The 26,639-nt window shown below is 47.9% G+C and overlaps 2 protein-coding genes across 3 annotated transcripts in view; one reads left to right on the top strand and one right to left on the bottom strand.

Moving 5' to 3' along the window:
* UBE2R2 (ubiquitin conjugating enzyme E2 R2) overlaps positions 1 to 1,384 on the bottom strand; it is a 58,447-nt gene extending 57,063 nt beyond the window's left edge. The window contains exon 1 of the mRNA XM_080938675.1: positions 741 to 1,384. Within this exon, the coding sequence (XP_080794801.1) occupies positions 741 to 917 (177 nt within the window). The 5' untranslated portion in view covers positions 918 to 1,384. The remainder of the gene's footprint in view (positions 1 to 740) is intronic.
* NOL6 (nucleolar protein 6) lies at positions 413 to 21,509 on the top strand. 2 transcript variants are annotated; one of them, XM_080938674.1, is made up of 26 exons: positions 413 to 510; positions 12,671 to 12,871; positions 12,959 to 13,075; positions 13,808 to 13,987; positions 14,174 to 14,342; positions 14,567 to 14,701; positions 14,792 to 14,955; positions 15,040 to 15,160; positions 15,368 to 15,426; positions 15,507 to 15,608; positions 15,763 to 15,878; positions 15,967 to 16,144; positions 16,272 to 16,394; positions 16,581 to 16,729; positions 16,828 to 16,903; positions 17,066 to 17,206; positions 17,295 to 17,412; positions 17,486 to 17,640; positions 17,736 to 17,899; positions 18,107 to 18,259; positions 18,415 to 18,512; positions 19,228 to 19,352; positions 19,538 to 19,627; positions 19,933 to 20,127; positions 20,239 to 20,340; positions 20,528 to 21,509. In XM_080938674.1, the coding sequence occupies exons 2-26, from the start codon at positions 12,674 to 12,676 to the stop codon at positions 20,675 to 20,677; spliced, it is 3,378 nt and encodes a 1,125-aa protein (XP_080794800.1). In that variant the 5' UTR covers positions 413 to 510; positions 12,671 to 12,673; the 3' UTR covers positions 20,678 to 21,509. The 2 variants fall into 2 exon arrangements, with proteins under 2 accessions (XP_080794800.1, XP_080794799.1); XM_080938673.1 differs by lacking the exon at positions 413 to 510 and adding an exon at positions 12,132 to 12,260.
* Positions 21,510 to 26,639: the final 5,130 nt, after the last annotated feature.

The following is a 26,639-nucleotide window of genomic DNA, read 5'->3' as shown; positions in this document are numbered from 1 at the left end:
GATGTGTTCAACCCTTTGTGGATGTTTGTACATGGGGTGGGGGGTTGCTAGTAAACTTGGTAGGAAAGGACAAAGGGCATTTTGGAAGAAGCAGAGACTGACTATAAAGTAAATGGAAAACGAGGACGGAAAAGAGGACTAACTTGAAGTCCCCTCAAACAGATGAACAGCAAGACAACACCAGCACACCACCCTCTCTTTTTTGGCCACCCCCAGGGTCTTTTTCCATATTACCACCTACTGTAATCAAAAGTTGAACTACTACTACCTAAATCCTCCAAATGTCAATGGTACTAGCCGCATAGGGAATGACAGGCTAATATTCCTCCTCCACCCCACCCCCCCAAAAAAAAGAGAAAAGTCCAATCCAATAAGGGCAGGTCACCCTGCCCTCTGGGGCAGTTCCAGCCTGCGCAGAGAAGGCTCCGATGGGTCGAGAAAGAGAAGATAGACCATCTCTATATCCACACACGCCTCAGCTGGAGAAACAAAACAAAGACCTCTTTCCCGGTAGTCACTACCCCAGTCACAGAGGTTTTCCTATTTCCCGGTGCAGTCTAGCCTCCCACCCCCGCCCCATGACAAAGAAAAGGCACTTGGTGAGCAAGGCCTTCCTGCCTCTACGGATGGGGGAGGGGGCTACGAGGTGAGGAACCCCCTCGGCTCCCCCAAGCTCACGCTCCCGGCCAGCGGCAGAAAGCGGAGACCCGGGAAGCTGGGCCAGGAAAGGGTGGCGGTACCTTGAAGTAGCCGCCTTCGTAGAGGGTGTTAGGGGGTCCGAAGATGGCCACCTCCCAGTTGTAGAGGTCGGACTCATCCACCAGGGTGATCCGGAAGCCCTCCACCGGTTCCTCCTGCAGGGATTTCAGCTCAAGCATCAGGGCTTTTTGCGAGCTGGTCATCTGCTGCTGGGCCATCGCGGCGGCGGCCGTGCGGGGCCGCGGCCCCAGTCCTCGCGCACTGGCCGGGCCGGACCAGGCCCCTCCCCTCCGCTCGCCCTCGGGCCGGGCCGGGCCCCTGTCCTCACACGCCTGGCGGGGCCGGACCAGGCCCCAGACGGCCCGCGGGCCTGCCCGGGGTCCTCCTCACTCACGACACAGGCCGGCCCGGGCCCTCCTCACACTCGGGCCGGGCGGGGGCGGGCCTAAGGGACTTGGGGGAATCCGCTCCGGGCCCCGGGCCTCCCCCCCCCCGGAGGGGACCTCTACTTGGGGGGGGGGACTGGAGGTGGAAGCGAAGGAAGGCGGCGGAGGGCAGGCGATGGTGAAGACAGGGGGGCCGAGCCGGCCCGGGATCGCCGTGCTCGCTTGCCCTCTCGTTCTCCGCGGGGACCGGAGGGGCGCACGAGGGAGGGCGCGCCGTGCGCTGGGGTCTCGGGACGGCGGCGGCGGCGGCGGCGGCTGCGCAGGGGGAGGGGCGGAGGAGGAGAGCGAGAGCGCCTTGCGCCGCGGGAGCGACAGAGCAGAGAAGGAGGGAGGGAGGGAGAGGAGGAGGGGCGCGCGCCGGGAGGGGGGCGGCTCGCGGCGGCAGCGGCCCGGTGCGCGTGCGCGCGCCCCTCCCTCCCCCGTCCTCCTCGCTGTGCTCTGCTCTACCCTGCTCCTGCTCTTGCTCCTGCCGGCTCGCCTCTCCCCCGCCAGGCCCCACGGTGGCTGCGCTTTGTGACGCCTGCGCGTGTCCCCCACCCTTAAAGAGCCAAGCGGAGGTGGGGAATCAAGGGCGGGTCGTAGAGGATCGCTTTGGGCCCTAAGTGACGGTTGTGCGGCTGGACGCCGCGGTTCCAGAGGCGTGTCCCGGAAGGAACCTCAGCTCCTTAGGCTCTCGGCGCTATCGCCCTATGTGTCCCTAGGCCTCCGCAGCCTTTCTGTGAGGAGCCCTGGTCCTCTGCCGGCTCCCCTCTGTAACAACCAGGCTGTGGTCCTTACACTTAGCAGTACTTCAGTAGATTGCGTCGCCCACTGATCGAGCCCCTAGACAAGACTCCTACCCCAGGGAAGGCACTCTCCCAAAGCAGAGCTAGAGAAAAGCAAGCTACCCTGCTTCCTTTTACCGAGAGTAGGTTGAGAATAGGTTGTGTAGAAAACTAATGTAGAACCTGATTACAGGGTCTCCATGAGATTTGGGGAAGAGTGCTGGCTATACCTTAGTTTGCTTCTTTGCAAAATGTTGGTGTTGGCCTGGTGTGGGCTTGGAAGGAGGCAAAAGCAAAATGATCAATGTGAGGCCAACCTGGTCTACTTACGTAGTTCCTTGCCAGTCAGTACTACATACTGAGACCCTGTCTCTAAAAACAGAAGCTGTAGTTCAACTTTGACCTCCTGCGGATCTATCTGGACATGGCATGGCTAGGAAGACACAGTCTTCAGTTCCTGCGTTAGAATATTCTAGGTTTGTTTGTTGTGTTGGTGACACATGCCATTTAATCTTGGCACTTGATAGGCAGAGACAGTCTGATTGTGATTTCAAGGATAGCCTGGTCTACAAGCAAGATCCAGACAGCCAGAGCTATATAGAGAGACCCTGTCTTTAACAAAAAACAAAAAAGAAAAGAAAAAAGAGAAAGAAGTTTAAAAAGAGGAACCAGACACTGAGATAAGTTCCAAACAACCCATTTTGGGTTCAGAAAGCTTCATTATAACTCCTCACTTGAAAAGATTCTGTAAAAGATTAAATATGGGAGGAAGGGGCAGGAGCGGGGATGGGAAGGGGGGACTGAGAAGGAGGATAATATTTGAAATGCAAATACATAAAATATCCACTAAAAACACACCTAACAAAAGGAATTATGATGATTAAATTAAATGTACAGCTTGTAAGACTATTCTTGCATAAGATTTAGATTTACAGAAACAGTAAAGTTCTCTGTCTTCGAGTCCAGTTTCCCTATTACTATATCTTCCACAGTATAGAGCAGTTACTGTGACTTAGAAACCAACTGACATAGTGCTACATGCTTGTGATCCCCAGGTTCTGGAGGCTGAAGCAGAAGGCACCTGATTTACAAAAGAACCTGTAAAATACAAGTGGGCACAGTGCAGTGCAGCACATCTTTAATCACAGCATTCTGGGAACACTGTCTTCAAAAGCAAAACAAAACAACCCAAGTGGCCCTGCTGCTCACCTGCAATCCCAGCACTCTGGGATTACAGACAAGAGCGTCAGTTCTAGGCCAGTCTGGGCTAGACATGACCCTGTCTCAAAAACAAGGAGCCTGTGAGAGCCTAGGTAAAAGGAACTGCTGTTAAGCCTGATAACAGAAGAGTCCCAGTATCCACATGATGGAAGTAAAGAACTAACTCCCACATGTTGTCCTCTGACCTACACCCAGCTCTTCCTATGGCACACAGTAAATGGATATATACATAATGTGATTTTAAATTGTTTAAATAATTTAGATGTATTTTATTTTGTGCACACACACACATGCATGTTTTTGCCTGATGTATGTTTATGTGACACATTCAAGCCTAGGGACTAGAGAGATGACTCACTGGTTAAAAGCATATACCTCTCTTCCAAAGGACGTAAGTTCAATTCCCAGTACCTACATCAGATCATAAGCACATACAACTCTAGCTCCAAGGAATCTGATGTGCCTGGCCTCTAGGGGCACCCATACTCACATGCACTTACCTACAGAGAGATATACATTTACATATACACTTTTTAAATGTAATAAGGAGGGCACTGGAGAAATGGCTCAATGTTCCTGTTCTTGCAAAGGACCTGGATTTAGTTCCCAACACTCACATCATGACTCAAAAACACTTGTAACTCCACTTACAAGGGAATCCAGTGGCCTTTTCTCACTTCTATGGAAACTGTATACATACGGTGCACAGACAAACAGATAAAACACCCCCACACACTATATTTTTTATTTATTTATTTTATTTATTTATTTTGATTTTTCCAGGCAGGTTTTCTGTGTGGCCTTGGCCATCCTGGAACTTGCTCTTAAGATCAGGAGTCAAAACTCAGGGATTTGCTTGCCTCTGCCTCCCCAGTGCTACAGTTAAAGGCCTGTGGCACCATTGCCCAGCTTTGAAAGATTTTTTTTAAAACCCCAAATGTATCTATTTCTACTGCCCTCTTTTTCTTTAAACAGTGGGCTAGTTAGTGGCAGATGCCAACATGCAGATGTCCATGAAGACCTGAGGATTAAGACCCTAGAGGTTGAGCCCAATGATGCCATCCATCCTCAGGGCCACCGTCCGAGATAAGGAATGCACCCTATACAACCAGCAGCAGCTGATATTTGCTACCAAGCAGCTGGAGGATGGCCACATCTTGTCAGACTACAATACCCAGAAAGAGTTCCCCCTGTGTCTGTATGGTGGCATCATGGAGCTGTCCCTTTGCCAGTTCACACAGACCATCTGGGACAACATGATCTGAACAAATGCTACTCATTCCTGTACCCAGGTGCAGTGCAGTCTACTGTTGCACCCAAAAAGAAGTGGTCAAATCAAACTGAGGGCCTGCTTGGCCCCGGGTAGTAATGTTCATCAATCACCTGGAAAACACATGTGCCCATCTGCTGCACTACTGAGGCTCCAGGTTTTTATTTTCTGTCTTTTACCTATCGTCACTTTTCTATTTTGCATCCTATCTTTTTTGCTTGTTTTTTTTTTTTTTTTTTTTTTTCTTTGTTTTGGTTTGGTTTTTGGTTTTTCAAGACAGGGTTTCTCTTTGTAGTCCTGTCCTGGCTATAGACCAGGCTGGCCTCAAACTCAAAGAGATATGCCTACCTCTGCCTTCCAAGTGCTGGGATTAAAGATTTGCACCACTAGTGATTGACCCATCCACTCTTAACTAGTACAGTTTCTTAGATTTTCCTTTGGGTGACTTAGACAATCTTAAAGAATGTTGGTTTTGTTTTGTTTTTTGATTTTTAAATTTTGTATGACGTTCATAAGTGATTTCTCTGCATGTATGTCTGTACAATGTGTGCGTTCCTGGTGCCCTTTGAAGAAATAAGAGGACATTAGGTCTCCAGCGACTGCAGTTGTAAAGAGCTGTGAGCTGCCACTTGGGTGCAGGGACATGAATCCAGGTCCTCTCAAAGAGCAGCTAGCACTTTTGATGGCTGAGCCATTTCTCCATTCCTGAGTTTATTTCTTATTTCTTATGGTGGTGCTGAGAATTGAAACCAGGGTCTCTGCCCTAAATAATTTATGTCCACTTGATATAACCTACAGTCATCTGAAAGGAGGGATCTTCCACTGAGAAAATATCTTCTCAGAATGTGGCTGTAAGGCATTCTCTTAATTAGTAATTGTTCAGGGGGAAGTCAACCAGTTGTGAGTGATGTCATCTCTGAGCTGGTGGTCCTAAGTTCTGTAAGGAAGCAGGCTGAGTAAACCAGGCTGAGCAAGCCAGTAAGGAGCACTCCTCCATGGCTTCTGCATCAGCTCCTGCCTTCTAGTTCCTACCCTGCTTGAATTCCTACCCTCACTCCTTTTGATGATGAGCTTTTGTATGGAACTATGAGTGACCATGAGTCAAAAGCAACTCCCTAAGCTTCATCACAGCATTAGCAACCCTAACTAAGACAGCCTCCAAACTAAGGAAGCATCCATGTATAGCCCTCAGCCATTTTGCATTTTGCTGCTGCTTTTTCAGGCCCCCCTTTCCCGCAAGAGGATTCCCTTTTTATTTACTTATTTTACTCTGTATGTGTGATGTGTCCCATACGTGGTGGTTAGAGACAGCTTTCTGGGGTGGGTTCTCTTCTGCTACCATGTGAATCCTGGGGATCAAACTCAGTCCTCAGACTGGCACCAAGTGCTTCTACCCATTAAGTTGTCTCTTGCTCTTTTTTACTTCTGCGGGGACAGGATTTTACTATGTAGTGAAGAGTGACTTCAATTAGCAGTCTCTGTCTCAGTCTTTGCAATGTTTATTATAGGAGTAGGCCACCCCATTTATCTAGATCAAGAATTTAGTAGACAATACTCAAAATTAGGATTTGTAATGTTTTACTATTTGGGTTTTTTTTTTTTTTTTTTTTTTTTTTTTGGTTTGTTTTTTATGAAAGGGAGTGATCACAAATGTAAAATACCATTGCACCACATCATACCAAGGGCATAGAACAGAGCTTTGTTGATGTTGACCTTGGTCACCTGGCTAAAGTCGTAAGTCAAGTCTTTCCACTGTAAAGTTACTCTGCTTCTCCGCCCCATCTTTACTGCATTGTTTGGAAGGAAGTCACTGGACAAAAATCTACTTAATGAGGCAATTATTTATAGACAAGTCATGTTTTTGCTGTATAACCCAAGCTGGCTTATAACTCAGTATGTAACCCAATTGGCCTAAGACTGACAAGCCTCCTGTCTCTGCCAGTCTAATTCTGGGATCACAGGCATTGCCACCACCAAGCCTAACTCCCCCCACCCCATAGCTGAAACCCCAATGCTTTAAAAAATCATTCTTTCATCCCAAGGTCATCTTGAGCTATGTAGTTAAAATCAGCCAGAATGACATAGACCCTGTCTCAAAACACTTTTAAAGGATAATTGACAGGCTCCCAATTTTGTCATGAGACGAGTTCTACCACTAGAATTAGAACTCTCCTCAAGGAAGGAAAATATTCTCATTAAAGCATCCTCTCCTCCCAAAATGATGACATATGCCTAGTTCTAGCTTCCTTTCCTCCACTATTAAATTTAAGGACAGGAAGATTATTGACCTAGAAACCTGGGAGATGGTGTTGACACCTTTAATAGCACAGCTGTGAGTAGACAAATAAGCAGAAAGATCACCTTCAAAGCATTTCACCCACACACCGTCACCATAGCCCCACCCTGACCTATAGGATTACAGATCCCTAGACTAGCCCACTGAAACATCTACCTACATTCCTGGGCTCACATCGATTCACAACTCATACAGTTGGTATCTACTACGGGCATGGCTCTAAACTGGAAAGCTGGCCTCTTCCTGTCTTACTGGGTTTTATACTCAGGTCTATCCATTATAGGTACAGAGATGCAGTCCCTCCAACTAGCTACTGTTTTAGTCTAGCCAGTCAAGACTTTATCTTTTAGTAAACTGCAACTGTTTCTTATTCATCTCTATCTCAATCAGAGCATGACATCTGATACAAAGTAGATACTTGGGCATTTAGCTATTTTGTTGCTTTATTATTACATTTGTTTAGTGTAGAGAACCACATGTAACACTAGAGTGGGGTGTGGAGGCCAGAGTTCAGTTTACTGGAATAGGTTATTGCCTGCCATGGTGTGGATCTGCTAGAACTCCCTCTGGCCAGGCTTGGGAGCCAGTGCCTTTACCCTTTGAGCCATTTTGCCAGCCTCTGTTGTTTATTTTCTTGTTTTTTGAGGGGGAGTCTTCTTTTATAGCTAAGGTCACATAAGTATTTGTTTTCAAAGATAACCAAGTTTGGTGGCATAGTCTGTAATTTTAGCAGTACTGCATGGGAAGACTAAAGCAGGAGGTCCAGAATTTGAGAATGTGAGTATTTGAGTGGCTAAAGCAACAGGAGAGTTACAGCATCTAAAGAGGGTCAGGTGAACCACAGCTACACAGCAAGAGAGAGAGAGAGAGAAAGCGCCAGAGCCAAGAAGATAATCAGTATCATAAAATAACACATTGAACTCCACCTTCTACCTCCATGGCTAATCTGTCTGTTCAAGACAAAAAATCCATAATCATATTTTTCTAATATTTTTCACATATTAAATTCTGAAATAAACGTTGAAAAATCTAGTGTTGCAGGGGGAATGGAATAGATGGAGGCTGGTGGAGGTAGGATTCCAAGTTCAAAGCCAGATAGAGAGTTAAAATCAGTCTGGGCAAGTTAGACCCTGTTTCAAAATGAGAGAGTCTAGGAATATATAGCTCAGTGGTAGAGCACGTGTGCAACAGACTCACAACTACCTACGTTCAAAACACAACTGGGGTTGGGATTTAGCTCAGTGGTAGAGTGCTTGGGAAAGAGACAGACAGACAGACAACTACCACAGCAAATGACTGGCAAAACTACAAAACATTCTCTACTGCTCCTTAACGGCAAGAAGAGACCGACCTGTTTGACTGGCGCCCTCTTGTGGGCAGGAAAACAATATTCTCAGTCCAAGGCATCGCCTTCTGTGACCCAAGCCAGGAACTTCTGTAGCATCCATTAACTTTATCTCCAGTGAGAAAAAGCACAATATACACAGAGAAAGAAGTACTTCGTTTAGGATAAATAATCCATAGAGTAGCCCAGGCTGGCCTTGACCCATCTATGTAGCTGAGCACGATCTTGAATTTGTGATTTTCCTGCCTCCACACACTTATTCAAGTGTAGAGAATTCAAGCTGTGTACTGATGTGCCCATTTTAGGATATTTAATTGTGGTTTTTTTTTTTTTCAGCTAAGGTTTCTTGTATCCCAGGCTGGCTTTGAGCTTGCTATGTAGTCGAGGCTGTCCTCAGACTCATGCCTCTACCTACCAATTTATGGGATTGTTGGTGTACATTGCATATCCCAGCTGTCAATGTTGGATTAAAAGATTGAGTTAAGAATGTAACTGAGTGCTTATAAAAATATGGGAGGCCTGCATTCAACCTCCATGCACCCCATGGACATTTGTTTAAAAGTTTATTATCTGAGGCTAGAGAGATGGCTCAGCAGTCAAGAGTACTGGGATGGAGTCCCAGAGGATTCCCAGCACCCACATGCTGGCTCACAATGCTCTGTAGCTTTATTTCCAGGTGATCTGACACCTTCACATAGGCATACATGTAGGCAAAACACCAATATGCAGAAAATAAAAAATAAATTTTAAAATTCTATTTAGTTTTCAGGCTTATTCATTTATTTTTCACCCAATATGTTTACCTAAAGCCAAGTGTAGCATGCATGACTGTCCTCGGAAAACTTTGAAAGTGGAGGTAGGATACCAAGAGTTTAAGCCTAGTCTTGACTACAAATTTTGTTCAGGAGTAACTTGAATACATGAAACCCTGTCTCAAAAATCTATGCCTAGGGCTGGAGGGCTGGATGTGTGGCTAAGAGCGTGCACTGGTTTTTGAAAGGACCTGACTTCAGCTCCCAGCACTCACACCAGGCTGTTCAACTGCCATGAATCCAGAAATCTGATGCCTCCAGCCTTGGCAGGCACCTGCATTCACACCTTAGAAATAATTAAAGTAAATCTCTATAAATGAAAGGAAAGCCTGGCCAATCTCAGCACACAGGAAGCAGAGGCAGGCAGATCTCTATGAGTTTGAGGCCAGCCTGGTCTACAGAGAGAGTTGCAGGACAGCCAGAGCTACACAGAAAAACACTGTTTTGGGGAATGAAGAGATGGCTCAGAGGTTAAGAGCACTGGCTGCTCTTCCTAATGTCCTGAGTTCAGTTCCCAACAACCACATGGTGGCTCACACCCATCTGTGATAAGATCTGATGCCCTTGTTCGATGTGCAAGTGCATATGCAGGCCGAACTCTATACATAATAAATAAATCTTTTTTTTAAAAAAAAGGAAACACTGTCTCAAAAAAGCAAAACAAACAAAGGCAATGCTATTAGAAGCCACATGTTAAACATCTATATGTGATAGTTTCTTTATATATAATATCTCTGTTAAACATCACAAAATCCATTACATGGTCATTCATTTTACTGAGCTAAAGTACGGTTTGCAGAGGTTAGATAACAACTTCCCAAGGTCACTCAATTGGCAAATGTCAGAACCTTGAGTTAGCCTCAATCATCCCACCTCACAGATTTGTGTGTGTGTGTGGGGGGGTCTTTCTTGCAATGTAGCACAGGTTGGCCTTGAACTCCTGCTTCATCCTCCACAGTGGATCTCAGGTGTGCACCATTACACCCAGCTGCAACCACCGCCCTTCAGCGAGAGGCTGTGAACTGTTGTTACTAATACGATGAAAGCTATCTGTGTGCGTCACAGCACCACCCAGGCAGTGCCAAGTGTGCTCCTTTACTTCTTCCTCTCAGCCGTCCAGACGCTCTGGAGAGAGTCATTCATTCTTTCTGTCATTCAACAAATATATAGTTGAGTGCTTCTTGTGTGACAGGCCCTGTGCTAATTGCCTGGAACACAGCAGAGAATAAGGGTCCCTGGCCCTGGCGGTGTATCTATGACGACAGCGTTTGGAAAATGGAGACAGGAAGATAAGAACTGCAAGGCCAATCTCAGCTACAAAATGAGTTTAGGGCCATTCCTGGTGACTCAGAAACAAAGGAAGAAAGGAGGGAGGGAGGAAGGAAGGAAGGAAGGAAGGAAGGAAGGAAGGAAGGAAGGAAATAAGCAAATATGAATCATTTTAAGGCACTTGCTCACCAGCAAGCCTAATGAAAAGATCAAACCAACTCCTCTGAGATGCCCTCCACATGGATGTCACGGCACAAAATAAACATAAAAATATAGAAACAATGAAACAAGTAATTGATTAGTGTTATTATCCGGTAGGTTTGCACTCTAAGGGATGAAATAGAAATAGAGACAAGCAGACAATCTCAGTGTGGTAGTGCTTGGGGGAGAGAGGCAAGAAGGTCACACACACACACACACACACACACACACGATTTACTTTCAAGAATGGAAAGATGGCTCAGGAACTAAGAGTTCTGGCTGCTCTTCCAGACGACTTGGCTCAATTCCTAGCACCTACATGTTGACTCACAACCAACTGTACCTGTAGTTTGAAGAGATCCACTGAGCTCATCTGGCCCCCACCTGCACTGTACACACATAGAGAATATACTTGGAGGAATATGTATGTGCCCACACACACAAAATAACACAATTGCAGTAACTTGCATGGTCAGATGCAGATGAATCTCTGTGAGACCCTGGCCAGTCGTGTGTGCATAGTGAGATACTTTAAAATGTATTTACATACAGGCATGTGTGCCTCGGAGTTCCCCATGCTACATGGGTTCTGGAAACCAAATCTCAGTGCTCTGAATGAGCCCTCGGCCATGTCTCCAGGGTGGAATTCTTTTTTGTTGCTGTTTTGTAAAACTCTCCCCCTGCCTTAATTATGTGTGTGTGTGAAGGCACAGAGGTATCACATGAAAGCACTGTGAAGGTCAGAGGACAATTCCCAGAAATCACTTCTCTCCTACCAGTGTAGGTCCTAGGCCTTAGTGGCGGTTACTTTTATCCACTGTTCTCCTATGTTCTAAGGTGCCAACTGGACCTCCTCTACTCCCCGCTACTCCCCTCTGCTTTATCTTACTGTGTAGTTCTTGCTGGTCTGAAACTTCCTGTGTAGACTAGGCTGGCCTTGAACTCTAGAGATCTGCCTGCCTCTGCACCCACCCCCCTAGGGCTGGGATTAAAGATATGCACCACCCTGCCCAATTTATTTTATTGAGCCTGGGTATCCTTAGATAGCCCTGGCTGGTCTAAAACTCCATGTAGACTAGGATGGCCTTAAACTCAAAGAGATCTGCCTGCCTTTCTCCTAAGTGCTAGAATTAACGGATAAGCACCACCTCACTTGGCCTAGATATTAGTGTTAAAAGGTAGATGCCAACATATCATTTTGAGTACCCTTCATAGTTCAGGCTCAGCCTCGTGAATATTGAGATGAACTTCCATGTCCAGTTCCAAGTAATTTTTAAAAATAATATGTAAATACAGGTAAATTGACGAAGTCTTTATAACTTCGCTATTACTATGTTTCAGTGTTTAAGGTGTTTGTGTTTGAATAAGCTCTTACAGTTTAAGAAGAAAAGGCTGGAGAGAAGCTATGTTAGAATTCTAGATATTTGAACTAAACCTGGCTGTGAAAACAGAAGAAAAACAGTGAGGATATATTCTGGAGGTAGAAATCACGTAACTTGCTCATAGACACGGTAAGCTAGATGCGTAGAACCACTAGCGAAAACACAAAACCCACGACACCGGAAGCCAATGCAAGCTCCTCCCTTTCCCTTCGGGAAGTGAGGAAAAGAACGCGACCTCCTAGAGTCCCAATCGCTTCCGGTTTAGTGCCGCGTAGGGGCTGTAAATCGGCGAACCTTGTTTGGTTCCTTCCACAATGGGCGGTCTCCTCCGAACAACTGGCCAATAGTGAGCGAGATAGCGTGCACTAGCCCTATGGCCCTGCAGTGGGTGGGACCTGTGGCAAGGGTTTGTGCCCTGGAGTTGGCGTTTAGGCTCACGTGGGGAGCTACGGGATAGATTCGTCTTAAATCCCGAGTGTTGGAGAGAGACCTGCTGTGAAAATGGGACCGGCTCCCGCCGGGGAGCAGCAGCGCGGATCAGCTGGGGAGCCAGAGGTTGGTTGCTCAAAATGTTCTGTATTTTAGCTACAGAGCCTGAGATAGTCAGGCCTGATAGCTAGCCTATGAGGGACTTTAGGGCGGCCCACTATGGAGGAATCGTGTTTCCACCTCTTTTCTAATCTAGATTACTAGAAAAAGACTTTTAGGGAAGTTAGCCATGGCAAGATCTGGATAGAGCAGGAGTAGAGGTGATATTATAGTGGGCGTCAGCATAAGGATGCTGTTTACTACAGAGTTTACTAGTCATTGCCCTAAGTAGTGTTCCAAAGCCCAGACACCACAGATCTTTTGCTAAGATAGGCTTGGGCCTTTCTCAGGAACTAGAATAGATAAAGCCTTTACCCACAAACTTTAGCCAACAGATATTCCCGATTTCATGTTGGTTTTTGACTCTCTGGTCATAGGTGATGAATCTTGACTTAGAAGGCTTGGGCAAAGAGAAGGCATCCTCAAGAAAGCGTGCAAAAGCAGAAACACCTGCTGAAGGCCTCCTGCAGCCAGTGAAGCTCAGTCGGGCAGAACTGTACAAGGAGCCTACAAATGAAGAACTGACTCGCCTCCGAGAGACGGAAATCTTGTTCCACTCCAGCTTGCTTCGTTTACAAGTACTTGCTTGGGTGGCCAGGGCATAGGTTAGAGGGGTTTATGTGGGGTCCAGAGACTCAGAGATTCTTCCCTTCCCTCTCCTAAAGGTGGAGGAATTACTAAAGGAAGTCAGACTGTCAGAAAAGAAGAAAGACAGGATTGATGCTTTCCTGAAGGAGGTCACCAAGAGGATCCAGAAAGTGCCCCCAGTCCCTGAGACTGAGGTAAGATAGATAGCCTTGGGGAGAGTGAGTCATGGGATACTCTTTGTTCTTCTCCTAAGAAACTGGATTACTAAGGAAATTCTCACTGCAAGAAGACTTAACCAGGACACAGGTCATGCATTTACCTCTCAACAAACATATGTCTTGTACAAATTTTGTAAGTGTTTTGTTTGTTTGCACAGGATCTTGCCCAATCCCCTTGGCTGGCCTTGATCTAGTAGTCCTGCACAATTCCCAAGGACTGAGATGGAGGGCCTGAGCCACAGTTTTTAAACAGGTTCTTAACTGTGTTACCCATGTTGTTCTCAAGCTGGTGGTAGTCCTGTTTCAGCCACCCGAGTGCTAGGATTGTAATCATGAACCTTCCAAACAAAACTGGGTATTTTATTTTGTGTATTTTTTTATTGGGACTTGTACAGTCTTGTACAATCCAGGCTTGGCCTTGAACTTGATTGCTATGTGGTCAAGGGAGACCTTGAATTTCTGATTTTCCTGCCTTCCTAAATGCTGGGGTTGCAGGTGTGAGCTACCATTCCTAGCTGGAAGTGTGTAACAATAGAAATAAATCATGGTGGCTTAGATGTCATCAAGTTGTCTTCACAGGAGGTGGCCATTTATGGAAGATTGTGAGTCATAGTTTCTAACAGAACAGCATGCTGTCTACTAGATAGACATCAGAGGCTTTCCGAGGAAGGTGATACAGTCCATGCATTTCCTGCTCTGTCCTCACAGCTCACTGACCAGTCATGGCTCCCAGCTGGTGTCCGAGTACCCCTCCACCAAGTGCCCTACACTGTGAAGGGCTCCTTCCGCTTTCTGCCTCCATCCCAGATCACTATTGTGGGCAGCTACATTCTGGGTACCTGTATCCGACCAGATGTCAATGTGGATCTGGCACTGACCATGCCCAGGGTAAGGCCCATGGTTTGGGGGATCCCTTTGGAACTTCGTGTTCTTTGTCTGAAAATTGGATGTGTTCCTCCTGTTGATTTAGTCAGTGAAAAAGCCCCCTAGGTCTTAAGCCTAGCTTTGACCTAGTCCCTAGTTCCATGAACACTTAAGTGTCTGACCTTCTCTCTCCTTCCCTGACTCCTCCAGGAAATCTTACAGGACAAAGATGGGCTGAACCAGCGCTACTTTCGCAAGCGAGCCCTTTACCTGGCTCACTTAGCTTACCACCTGGCCCATGATCCCCTCTTTGGCAGCGTTCGCTTCTCTTACCCGAGCGGATGCCACCTGAAGCCCTCACTGCTGCTGCGGCCACATGGTGGGAGTCACTCTCTGGGCTTAGTGTACAGTATGGGATGGTAAATCTGGAGGGGGGAGGGGCATGAGGTCCTCAAGGTCTACGGGAGTAGGAATAGAAGCCTCGAGGCCAAGAGGTCTCATTCTAAGGTCGGAAGTAATGGATACTCAAGTATGAGAGGGCACTAAGGGAATCCCTCTGATTCTAGGACTTGTAGAATCTCAATATTCTGTGTCTCTACCTAGGGAAGGATGAGCGCCTGGTTACTGTACGTCTGTATCCATGCCCTCCTTCAGACTTCTTTCGCCCCTGCCGCTTACTGCCAACTAAGAACAATGTGCGCTCTGCCTGGTACCGAGGGCAGAGTTGTCCAGATTATGGTAAGCAGACACTGGTGTTGGAATGTGTTGGTGGGACAAGGGTTTGGTGGAGCCTTCCCTTCTAATAGTCTCTTTGTTTTTCCTCTACAGATGGCTTAGAGCCTCCTACCCCCCACTATAACACCTGGATCCTGCAGGATACAACTCTTGACGCTCACATGCACTTGCTGTTGAGTGTGCTGGACTCTGCTCAGGGGCTGAAGGATGGTGTGGCACTTCTGAAGGTTTGGCTGAGGCAGCGGGAACTGGACAAGGTGAGTTGGGGGTGGCCTGGTTTCCTCACCTCATTGTGTGATGGATTGCTTTTGAGCTAAGTTCAGTCATGCCTCTCTTTTCAGGGTCTGGGTGGATTTAACGGATTCCTTATCTCCATGTTGGTTGCTTTTCTTGTGTCTAAACGAAAGATCCATACGACCATGAGCGGCTACCAGGTCCTAAGGAGTGTCCTGCAGTTTCTGGGTAAGGCAACTAGACTGCACAGGCAGGGGTTCCTGGGGGTTCTCTCATCCTACAAGAGCTCCATTGTCACCACAGAAGAAAACTGAATCCGAGATAGGCAGTTTCAGCCACCCAGTCTGAAGGAAGCAGGGAGGGTATCACTGGCTAGGTCCCAAAGGGACCTTCTAATACAATAACTAACTACCTACCTTCTCTGGTTCACTTCAGCCACTACAGATCTAACGATCAACGGAATCAGTTTCTCTCTCAGCTCAGATCCCTCCTTGGTGAGTTAGGTAAGGGCAGGCGTGTGCCAGTAGGCTTGTATGTAAAGCTCAACCCTGATTGGCTTCTCTCTGCCCCCCAGCCATCCCTGGCTGACTTCCACCAGCTTTTCGCCGTTGTGTTTGTGGACCCATCAGGCCGCCTCAACCTGTGTTCGGATGTTACAGCTTCCACTTACAACCAGGTACCCACGGGCTCTCCTACTGCTGGACCCTCCATGCCTCAGCTCAGGCATTACCGAGTCAGTGCAGAACCTCAGAGCCCCATCCAAAGGACAGTCAGATTGTGACCTACTCAGCCAATGAGTGTCATAGCTGTGGTCCTCACCCTGTGGCCAGGTGCAATATGAGGCGGAACTGTCTATGGCGTTGCTGGACAGCAGAGCCGACGATGGATTTCAGCTGCTGCTGATGACTCCCAAACCCATGATCCAGGCTTTTGACCACGTTGTCCAGTGAGTTTAGGGTGATGCAGGGTTGTTAGGGAGGAGGAGTCACCGACCTAGTGGGTTTTAATTAGTCGTCTTTGTCTGTACCCTCCAGCCTCCGTCCACTGAGTCGCCTGCAGGCAGCATGTCACCAGCTAAAGCTTTGGCCAGAGCTGCAGGACAGTGGCGGGGACTATGTCTCAGCAGCTTTAGGCCCACTAACCAACATTTTGGTGCAAGGCCTGGGGTGCCGTCTGCATCTGTTGGCTCACTCTCGGCCCCCAGTCCCAGAGGTGAGACCATGTAGACTGGGAAGTTTGTGGGGGTCTAAAGGGACACACAGCATGCTGCCCAGCTGGTCGGTTTCCAGACTAGGCTTGGGGACTTTTGGGTTGAAATCCACCTGTTTACATCCTACAGTGGGCTGTCAACCAAGATCCCCCGAAACACAAGGATGCCGGAACCTTGACCCTGGGATTGCTTTTCCGGCCCGAGGGACTGACCAGTGTTATTGATCTCGGTCCAGAAGCTGACAAGCCTGAGGTGTGGAACTCCAGCCCATGGAGAGGAGTGGGTGGCTCGGCCTCATGCTGCTCAAGCTGAGAGGCCTGGCTTCCGGGCTTGGAATTGAGCTGAGGGCTTTGGGTGTCATTAGGCCAGCCCTCTGTCACTGAACTGCACCCTCTCATTCTTTATTGATCTGTCTTACCGTCCGTTGCTTCTTTCCAGGCTGCTGATTTCCGTCAGTTCTGGGGATCCCGCTCAGAACTTAGACGTTTCCAGGATGGAGCCATCCGGGAAGCTGTGGTATGGGAGGCGGACTCTTTGTCTGAGAAGCGTCTCATTCCTCACCAGGTGGTCACCCACCTCTTGGGACTGTGAGTGTTACCATCTTCATGGCTGAAGGTTGCTGTGGTCAGGGAAGCCTTTCTCAGTAGGCGTAGCCACTGATACCCTCATTGTATCTGTTCTTCAGCCATGCTGACATCCCAGACACCTGTATCCACTATGTGGGTGGCTGTCTCGATGCACTGATCCAAGGCCCCAAAGAGGTAAGTAAGCCAATGACTGTGAAGGAGTGCTGCGGCTAGGTTGCATCTCCTGGTGTCCAGCAGGGGGCACCACAGTCCCGCCATAACCTTATGGCAGGATCCTAGATGGTGCTGGGCTTTTGTAAGACCCAGACTTCCTCCTGAGTGTCTTCTTTTCATCAGACTTCCAGCACAGGTGAGGAGGCCCTGGCATTGGCTGTGCGTTGCTATGATGACCTCAGCCGCCTACTGTGGGGGCTGGAGGGTCTCCCCCTCACTGTGTCTGCCGTTCAGGGAGCTCACCCAGTGCTGCGTTATACAGAGGTAGGGTGCAAGAGGGCAGGAAGTCCTTTTCAGTTAGTGCCCCCGCCCCAACCTCCTGTCAAAGTCACTACCCTCACTTCTTCTACAGGTATTCCCTCCAGCTCCAGCCCGACCTGCCTATTCCTTCTATAACTGCCTCCAAGAGCGGGCCTCACTGTTGCCCCGGCTGGATAAGCCCTGCCCAGCCTATGTGGAGCCTATGACGGGTAAGAGGGTGTTGGGAGAGTGGGAAAGGCAGCAGGCTGCAGTATCGGATCTCTCACTCCTTCTGTTCTTCAGTGGTTTGTCACTTGGAGGGCAGCGGGCAGTGGCCTCAGGATGCAGAGGCTGTGCAGCGGGTCCGAGCCGCCTTCCAGCTGCGCCTGGCAGAAGTGTTGACACAGCAGCATAGACTACAGTGTCGTGCCACTGCCACACACACTGATGTCCTCAAGGTCAGGCAGTGACAGGGTTGTGGGCTGGGGGACCAGGCAGCAGCGCACCCCCAAGTGCTCTTGACATCCATTTTCTTTGCTGCACCTTCCCACAGGATGGGTTTGTGTTTAGGATTCGAGTGGCCTATCAGCGGGAGCCACAGATCCTGAAGGAGGTGCGGAGCCCCGAGGGGATGGTCTCAGTGAGAGACACTCCTGCCTCCCGCCGCCTTGAGAGAGACACCAGGCTGTTGCCCTTGCTCACCAGTGCCCTGCATGGGTAAGGTCACGTGCTTGAGCTCTTTCTGGATGTAGGCCTCCTCCTGCCCCAACCCGGGCGGGCCAGCATTAGTAATAAGCCCCAGATGTTTGCCAGGAGAGCATGGAAGAAGATAAGTAACATGTGGCGGTGCTGGCAGAGGGCAGTGTGTCTCGTTGGTTGGGGCTCTGGGTTCCCAGGTCTCACTGCCAGTCCTTCCTCCCTCAGACTCCAGCAGCAGTACCCAGCCTTCTCAGGTGTGGCTCGCCTGGCCAAGCGGTGGGTGCGTGCCCAGCTTCTGGGTGAGAGCTTCACTGATGAGAGCCTGGATCTGGTAGCCGCTTCGCTCTTCCTGCATCCCGAGCCTTTCACCCCTCCCAGGTCAGAACTTATACACCTCCCTTACACAGGAAGTTGCACTTCGGGATGCAGTCTTTATTCTAAACAGGGGAGGATGTTTTCAGATACCTCCCACAAACTTCACTGAGGGATTGGAGACATGAGGCCTTAAATCCTTTCTCATTCTATCTGCTCAGCGTCCCCCAGGTTGGCTTTCTTCGGTTCCTTTACCTGGTATCTACTTTTGATTGGAAGAACAACCCTCTCATTGTCAATCTCAACAGTGAGCTGACTGGTAAGTGGTAGGACTCAGATCAGACCACTGGAAGAACTTCCCCGTGTAGGTGGCACAGTAAGTCAGGTGGTCCTCCTATAAGTTTGTCTGGGACACCTCCCTCATCCCGGATGTCTAAGCATAATGGTCTGTCTTGGGGAAGAGAATTGTCAGGTGGAAGAGGCAGAGGCCCATAGCAAATCTGGCTTACAGAGCTTTGCCTATGTGATCCACGACAAAATTATTACTACCCAGGAGGCTGTGGAGCAAGGGGAGAGCAAAGAAAAGCTGCTTGAATTCTGGGTGGGAGGTCTTGTGTGGGAAGCCAGGAAGTTAGACTATGTGCCCACACCTTGGAGGTAGGGTTGTTGGTTTCCCATTGTAATCTTAGGAGCTCTTGGGTCTCAGCAGAAAGCAGGGTGTCGAGTTCCTAATTCTCCAGGTGTGTGAGAGCCCAGGATGGGGGGGGGGGGGCGCCTTGGGCAGGCCTCAGCAGGCCAGAAGCTAGTGGGGGAGGGGTTTACAAGCAGTAGGAAACTGCCTCAGGGCTGAAACTGGGAGATTAACACCCCACCCCATTAACTTGAATGTGGTGTCCCTTTTATAACCTTTGTTCTTTGGAAAAGGGGTATTGGAAAGTCCCTGTGTTGGGCAGTTGCTGGGTCCACAGTGGGAAGACCTGAGGCAGTAAAGGTGTTTTGGAGGAGGCTGATTTAGCATCCCCTGTCATCTCTAGCTGAGGAACAGGTGGAGATTCGAAGTAGTTTCCTGGCAGCTCGAACACAACTCCCAGTCATGGTCATCATTACCCCCCAGGACCGCAGAAGCTCTGTGTCGACACAGGATGGACCCTCTGCCCAGGTTCAACCCCTTTAACCTGTCCCTGAATTAATGAATTTGCTTGTTTATTTATCTATTTATTTCTTTATCTACTCATTTATTTACTTACTTACTTATTTACTTCTTTTTTACCCGAAGAAGAAAATAGGCCCAGCCTAAGCTAGGAGAAGCATGGTCAATCTCAGTGTGATTTTTCTGTGTCCCAGATTCTTCAGCAGCTTGTGAGCCTAGCAGCTGAAGCCCTCCCTATCCTGGAGAAGCAGCTGATGGATCCCTGGGGGCCTGGGGACATTAGGGTAAGGATTTGACTCAGAGAAACTCTTGGACCTGAAGTCTACAATTCAAGAGGCCTTGTCAGGATGACTAGGTGCTCACTCTGTTTGGTGACACACTGAATGCAGGGAAAGAAGGCTTAGAGGTTGCCATGCTGCCTGGTAGTAGTGACGCCTGGTAGGAATCCTGGGCATCCTTCCTGACTGACTGGCCCTGGCTGTTCTCTCTGGAGTCTGTTCTTTTCGTGTTCTTGAGGCATGCAGTCTATAATGGATGGCTGGGCGTATGAGAATGAGGACGTGAAAGAGTAACGTAAAGGCTTTCTTAGACAGTGTTCCGGCCTCCCTTTGACATATATGATGTACTGATCCACCTGAGTCCCCGCCACATTCCCCGGCACCGCCAAGCTGTGGACCCCCCAGCTGCTTCCTTCTGCCGCGGTCTGCTCACTGAGCCAGGGCCGTCGTCTCTGATGCTTGTCCTGGGCTATGATCCCCCTCAGCTCTATCTAGCACAGCTCAGGGTGAGTAAGTCCTTAAAGGCCTTGGTTGGCCTGGCGAGTGTTGTGGAGCTACAGCCATGGAGGAGGTCCTCAGGTGCCTATTGTAATCTTGTTGTATTCTGTCCTTTCTAGGAGGCCTTTGAAGATCTGGCTCTTTTCTTCTATGACCAGCATGGTGGAGAGGTGATTGGTGTTCTCTGGAAGCCCAGCAGCTTCCAGCCCCAGCCTTTTAAGGTACGCTGACTAGTGACACTGTCATGTGTGGCCAGGTGTGTACACACAGATCTCTGTGGGTTTGCATTCCAGTGTGGCCCTGAATCAGGTATGTGGATGGGGCTCACATATCTATTGACACTGCCCTAACCTTACATCTCATGGTATGCCTTTGTAACACTTCATCTCAAATTTGCTGATTCTTCAGGCCTCCAGCACAAAGGGACGCATGGTGGTGTCTCAAGGTGGGGAGCTTATGATGGTGCCCAACATAGAAGCGATCTTAGAGGACTTTGCCGTGTTGGGTGAAGGCCTGGTACAGGCTGTAGAGGCCCGAAGTGAGAAGTGGACTGTGTGATTTTAGTCTTGGGCTAAGCAGTAGGTGGGTCATGGGACGTTGGACCTGTGGGATGCTCTCGGTGCAATATGGACGCCTGCTGAACACACGGAATCATCCATGCCCAGAGAAAGCTCTGCAGGATACTTCAGTCTGATGCTTCAGCTCTGAGTCAGGAGCCATGGTATCCTGTGTCCCCTACACCTGACTGTCCAAATTCCCAGAGGAGGAGAGGAAGCCAGCTCGGAGGGAACTCTGAGTCCATAAGATCCATTCGCCTATCCATCCTGAGTCAACCTGGACTGTTTTCTCTCCATTTTCATCTTCCCACTGGCAGTGTGCTTTTTCCCTGTTGCTGCTTCCGGCCTTTAGATTAGACCCCAAAGAAGTTGTGGCCCCTGCTGGGGGTTGGCACCAGCACTGAGCAGTGGGAGGGAGCTATGTGTGTATGAATGGAACTCACTGGATAGGCACAGTGCCCTAAGGGTGGGAACAGTGGAAAAACACAGACCAGGTAGGCTGGGTGCTGCAGCCTAGCCTCTTGAGTTCTACCCACTCCTTGCTGCTGTGCCACACACCTGCTCTCTGGAGCTCTGAGGGAGGCAGGATGCTACCTCTCAGCCTGATCTACACCCCCTTCTGGCCTCCACTCCCTGCTTTTCTCCCCTAATCCTGATGGCTCAAATAGCACCCCTCCTAGTCCCTGCCCTCACCTCCACCCCTTTCCGCTCTGTGAACTGTGAATGTGATTACTCCTTGAGTTCACTTGGCAGGCGTGCATACCAGTATGCACCTTCTATTGTCCTGAACTCCCATTTAAAATTAAATTGCTTAATTCTTTCTGGGTACCTGACTTGCCTTTTCTTGTGATTTCAGCCTGGTCTGTGAGAAAACTCTGCGGACAGAGCATGCGGAGTGCAGGCAGATGACTTGGTGTTTCTCACAGCACCTAGAATGAGGCTCATAGAGCTGTATGTAAGGGGAGCCCCAGCCCAAGCAGGTGGAGGCTAGGGGCACCACCGCAAGGCCATAAGGGAGTCAGAACCTGTGTACTAAAGTGTGACCAGGCAAGGTGGTGAAGGAAAGCCTACAACTGATGGAGTGTAGTGTTGCCATGCTTTTAATCCCAGTGCTCTGGAGGCAGGGGCAGGAGGAGCTCTCTGAGTTTAAAGCCAGCCTCATCTACAGAGTGAGTTCCAAATTGAAGGTCAGTCTAAGCTACTGAGACCAAAAGCAGTAGAGACCCCATTTGTCTAAAAATGGAGTATAAAAAGCCTGAAGGTCTGGTTAAGGCTCAGCTGGTAAAGGTGCCTGACACCTGAGTCCTAGCCTTGGATTCACATGGTGGAAGTAGTTCCGTGCTTGGCAGTCAGATTTGTGAGTTCGAGGCTAGCTTGGTTTACAGAATTCTAGATCAGGGCCACACAGGGGAAAATGCTGTCTCAAAAACAAGACAAAAAGACACATTAGTTTGATGGTACTTGTGTTTGATCTCAGCAGTAAGAAGGCAGAGGGTAACCTAGATGTTCAACAGAGGAATGGATACAGAAAATGTACATTTACACACTCACCTATTAGAAACAATGAGTTCATGAAATTCTTAGGCAAATGGATGGATCTAGAAAATGTCATCCTGAGTGAGGTAACCCAACCACAAAAATACATCCATGGTATGAACTCACTGATAAGTGGATATTAGGCCAAAAGCTCTGAATACCCAAGATATAATTCACAGACCACATGAAGCTCAAGAAGGATGACCAAAGTGTCATTAGTAGCTTCAGTTGTTAGAAGGGGGAACAAAAATATTCTCTGGAGGAAATATGAAAACAAAGCTTGGAGCAGAAACTGAAGGAAAGGCCATCCAGAGACTGCCCCACCTGGGGATCCAGTTCATATTCAGCCATCAAACACAAACAATACTGCTGATGCCAAGAAGTGCATGCTGACAGGAGCCTGACATAGCTGTCTCCTGAGCAATAACAAATACAGAGAAGGATGCTCACTGCCAACCATTGAACTGAGAACGGGGTCCTTAATGGAGGAGTTAGAGGAAGAATGGAAGGGGTTTGCAACTCTGTAAGAACAATACCAACCAACCAGAGCTCCCAGGGACTAAACCACTATCCAAAGAGCACACATGGATGGACCCATGGCTACAGCTGCACATATAGCAGAAGATGGCCTTGTTGGGCATCAATAGGAGGTGAAACCCTTGGTCTTGCCAAGGCTTGATGCTGCAGTGTAGGGGAATGTCAAGGTGGGAAGGAGGAAGAAAGAGGATAGGTGGGTGAACATCCTCATAGAAGCAGGGGGAGGGATGATGGGATAGGAGATATGGAGGGGAATCCGGGAAAGGGGATAACATTTGAAACGTAAATAAAATATATCCAATACAAAACAAAAGCAGAGGGGTAGATCTCGGTGAATTTCAGGCCAGGCTGGTCTTAAAAAGAGAGAGAATCCACTCCTGTAAGTTGTCTTCTGATCTTTACCTTATACACTTGTCTCAACACAAATAAATATAATAAACCCCCCCCCCAAAAAAAAAAAAGCCTGAGATTTAAAAAGCATACTAGCAGATTGGATAGCTGGCTCAGTGGTTAGGAGCACTGACTGCTTTCCAATTGCAAAGCCCTCCATGCAGGCCATGGTTTATGGTCACCTCTGACTTGTCTCCGCCCCCTTTGCCCTTGGTTCCTAGGTCTATTTCTATAAGTTCCTCTGTGAGCTCCAAGGGAAGCTATGGTTGGCTGGCCAATTTCAAAACCATTCTACTTTATCCTCAGGGCAACTAACCTCAGGTCCTGTACAAATCCTATTGTAGGAAGGGATAGGTAGTATGCCCTGGAGGCAGGTCTGTAGCACGTGGTGTTAAGAGGTATAGATACCAGTACCCACTATGGCTTGGGCCTTCTTTTGGCTTGGTTCACTCTTTCCATCTATATGCATACAATGGCTTTGTTGAGTGCACTCTGCATGCCCAAATGGCAGAGGAAGACACTGAGATCTCAAAAACCTGCCCAAACCACTCCTTCCTGGACACTTCTCTTGCCAGACACAGGGCAGGAAGCCTAAGCTTTCTTTTAAATCCCTCACATGGCAGTTCCAACCTGTTTTCCACAGATCTTTTCCAGGAGTCAAGGAAAAGAGTTGACTCTACCCTGACTCCTTGCTACGGTGCAGGAGCCATTGTTGGCCATTCATGTCTCAGTCCACTGAGGGGGAGCTACTCCAGATTTTTGTTTATTTTTAAGATTTATTTATTTTACAAATATTTTATATACATGAGTACACGGTTGCTGTCTCAGACACACCAGAAGAGGGCATCAGATCCCATTACAGATGGTTGTGAGCCACCATGTGGTTGCTGGGAATTGAACTCAGGACCTCTGGGAGAGCAGTTGGTGCTCTTAACCACTGAGTCCTCTCCAGCCCTAGAGGTAGTTTTAAAGATAGATGGTATCTGACCTTCTACCTCTTAACTATACTGAATGCTTGTGATAACTTCTTTAAAAAATCCCCAAAATTTTCTTGCTAATTTTATGGTTGACTGGCTTGGGCCATTAATGCCTGTTGCCTAGCATTGGGGAGCTAAGTTAATAGATAGATAGATAGATAGATAGATAGATAGATAGATAGATAGATAGATAGATAAAGATAGGTAGGTAGGTAGGTAGGTAAGTTAGTAGATAGATATCATTCTCTTCTCTGTCCAGGCAGCTAAAAGCCTCTCTGGCTAGGCTGGTTAACTCTTTGTTGACCAGAGAGGAAGGAAAGGAACAGAACTAAGATGCTTTATTCAGGCAAATATCCACAGGCACACACATTCACACACATTTACATTTTCATTCACATTTTTGTTTGCACACTAACACATTCACATTTTTTGTTGCGGCCCAACCACCTGTCTAATACACTCCACAATTATTCATGCATGCTTACTTACACACATACAGACAAACAGACATATACATTTGGATGGATGGATGGAGCAGAGCTCCCCAAGCCAATAAAGAAATTTTATTTCTTTTCTCTGGCTTTTTTATACCTTCTCAGACAAAAAGTTCTTTAGAAAATTAACTCAGGGATAAAATGTTCCATAAAAAGGGAGTTACAGAAGGGTGCTGATAGAGGTTCGATGCTGTGTTTCATTCTCTACGTTAGTTCTAAGTTCAAAGCAACAGTTTTCACATGGCCTTGCCTGATCAAGGTGCACATCCAGGGCTATATCCTTGGACCTGAATGTTTTTCTTGAACACAGATTTTTTTCCCAAGCCTATTTCTCTTTTTAGTGTATTTATGAAAACTGCCAGAGAGATGGCTCAGAGGTTAAGAACACTGGCTGCTCTTCCAGGGGTCCTGAGTTCAGTTCCCAGCAACCACATGGTGGCTCACAGTCATCTGTAATGGGATCTGATGCCCTCTTCTGGTGTGTCTAAAAACAGTGACAGAGCACTCATACAATAAAGAACTAAATCTTTAAAAAAAGAAAACTCACTCTATTTCTTATTATGCGGCCTTTATTTACTATATGAGTGAACACATTCTAGTCTTGATTCTAACTTTATTGCATCTTTCAAGCAAAAGAACTAAGACCATGTCCAAAAACTTTCTTCCTAAAATTATTTTAATCATATCAGGAATTCTATAGAATCATTAATTCATCTAAACAGCATTAATTCATGAGAGTTCATCTTTATGTTGATCTGCAGAAAATCTGGTCGATAGGATGGGCTAATGCCCAGTCATTATTATATTAATTTGATAATGACAAAAGGCATATCAGCTGTAAGAAGCGACCCTGAGATGAAGCCTCTTTGGAACCCTGCCATGGAGCTCACCCATTGTAGACCATACAAAATTGGTGGGCCACCTGCAGGAAGGCCACTTAGATGGCTCCTGACAGGAAAGGATGACAGGAGAAAAAAACGGTCCCAGGTAAGCAGTAGGAGCCCTGGGCTCCTTCCTGTGGCTCAGAAAGGCTTTTCCCTTTGGGAGGGGGATATTTAGAGTTCCAAAGTTCTCACTTTTGAATCTTATTTTGTTCAGTGTGATGAATTCTGAAATGGCCTTTCTTTCTAGAAGCAATATACTCAACTTCCTCTCAGTCTGAATCTTCTTAGCTGATGACCCTGTTTTTCTCTACCCAGCTTCTTACTTTGGAAGAAAAAGTACAAGTCCCCTAAAACCCAGGGCCTGTGCATCAGGCTGTGCTCAGTGACGTCTTATTAAGTCAGATTTGGGCTAACTAGCTTCTCCCCAATATACATGACATGATACCCCCCAACATCCGGTACTTACTTTGTGAGTCAAGCATTAATCCGGCTGAGTGATAAGGGAGAGGAGAGCCATGAGTCATCCATACCCTTCACGGGGAAGACTGTCCTGCCTGGTTCAGAGCAGGAGAAGGCACCTCATATTGCCCCAGGGAACTAAGTGAGATCAAGAAAAGGTGTTTTAGAGGAGACTTCCTCTTGCTCCTCAAGTTCTGAGGGGTGGGTGGGGTACACAGGTTTTCTGGTTTGTATGACATTCAGCCATGCAGGAACTTGTCCAGGGAACAAGGGAGTTGGGGGTAAAAGCTACACTGGCCATGCTGAGCCAGCCCTTTGGGCTAAGGGAGAGATGAGATGAGATGTGGTAAAGGGAGTAAAGGAGAGGGAGGCCTGGAGGTCTGCCCAGAACCAGGAGGGAAGCACATGGACCACTGCTCTCTTCTGGCCAGATTGTGCCCTCAGCTCTTTTCCAGGCCCTAAAATATAACTTACAGCCAAGACCTAGATGGTCAGAATCGAGGGAAGGGGCAAAAGATGCTCAGCTGCACCCCAGTTCCTCAGTTCCACAGAACAAGCCTTGAGGCTCCCAAGGACTGAAGGGGTCAAGAAAGGGTCTTGACTAAAAGACAGCATTGGGAACTAGTCCCCTCAACCCCTTCCACCAGTCATTCAACAGTGTTCATGAAAAAGACAAGCAGGGGCTG

Source organism: Micromys minutus, assembly GCF_963924665.1.
Source record: "Micromys minutus genome assembly, chromosome: 26".
Taxonomy (NCBI): domain Eukaryota; kingdom Metazoa; phylum Chordata; class Mammalia; order Rodentia; family Muridae; genus Micromys; species Micromys minutus.
This window is presented reverse-complemented; position numbering and strand designations above follow the sequence as displayed.

Excerpts from the sequence above, each read along its gene's own strand:
- NOL6 (XM_080938673.1), top strand. The coding sequence starts at position 12,207 with ATGGGACCGGCTCCCGCCGGGGAGCAGCAGCGCGGATCAGCTGGGGAG. Across the intron at positions 13,076-13,807 it reads CCCCAGTCCCTGAGACTGAG|CTCACTGACCAGTCATGGCT; the intron begins GTAAGATAGATA and ends CTGTCCTCACAG. Across the intron at positions 15,161-15,367 it reads GAGTGTCCTGCAGTTTCTGG|CCACTACAGATCTAACGATC; the intron begins GTAAGGCAACTA and ends GGTTCACTTCAG.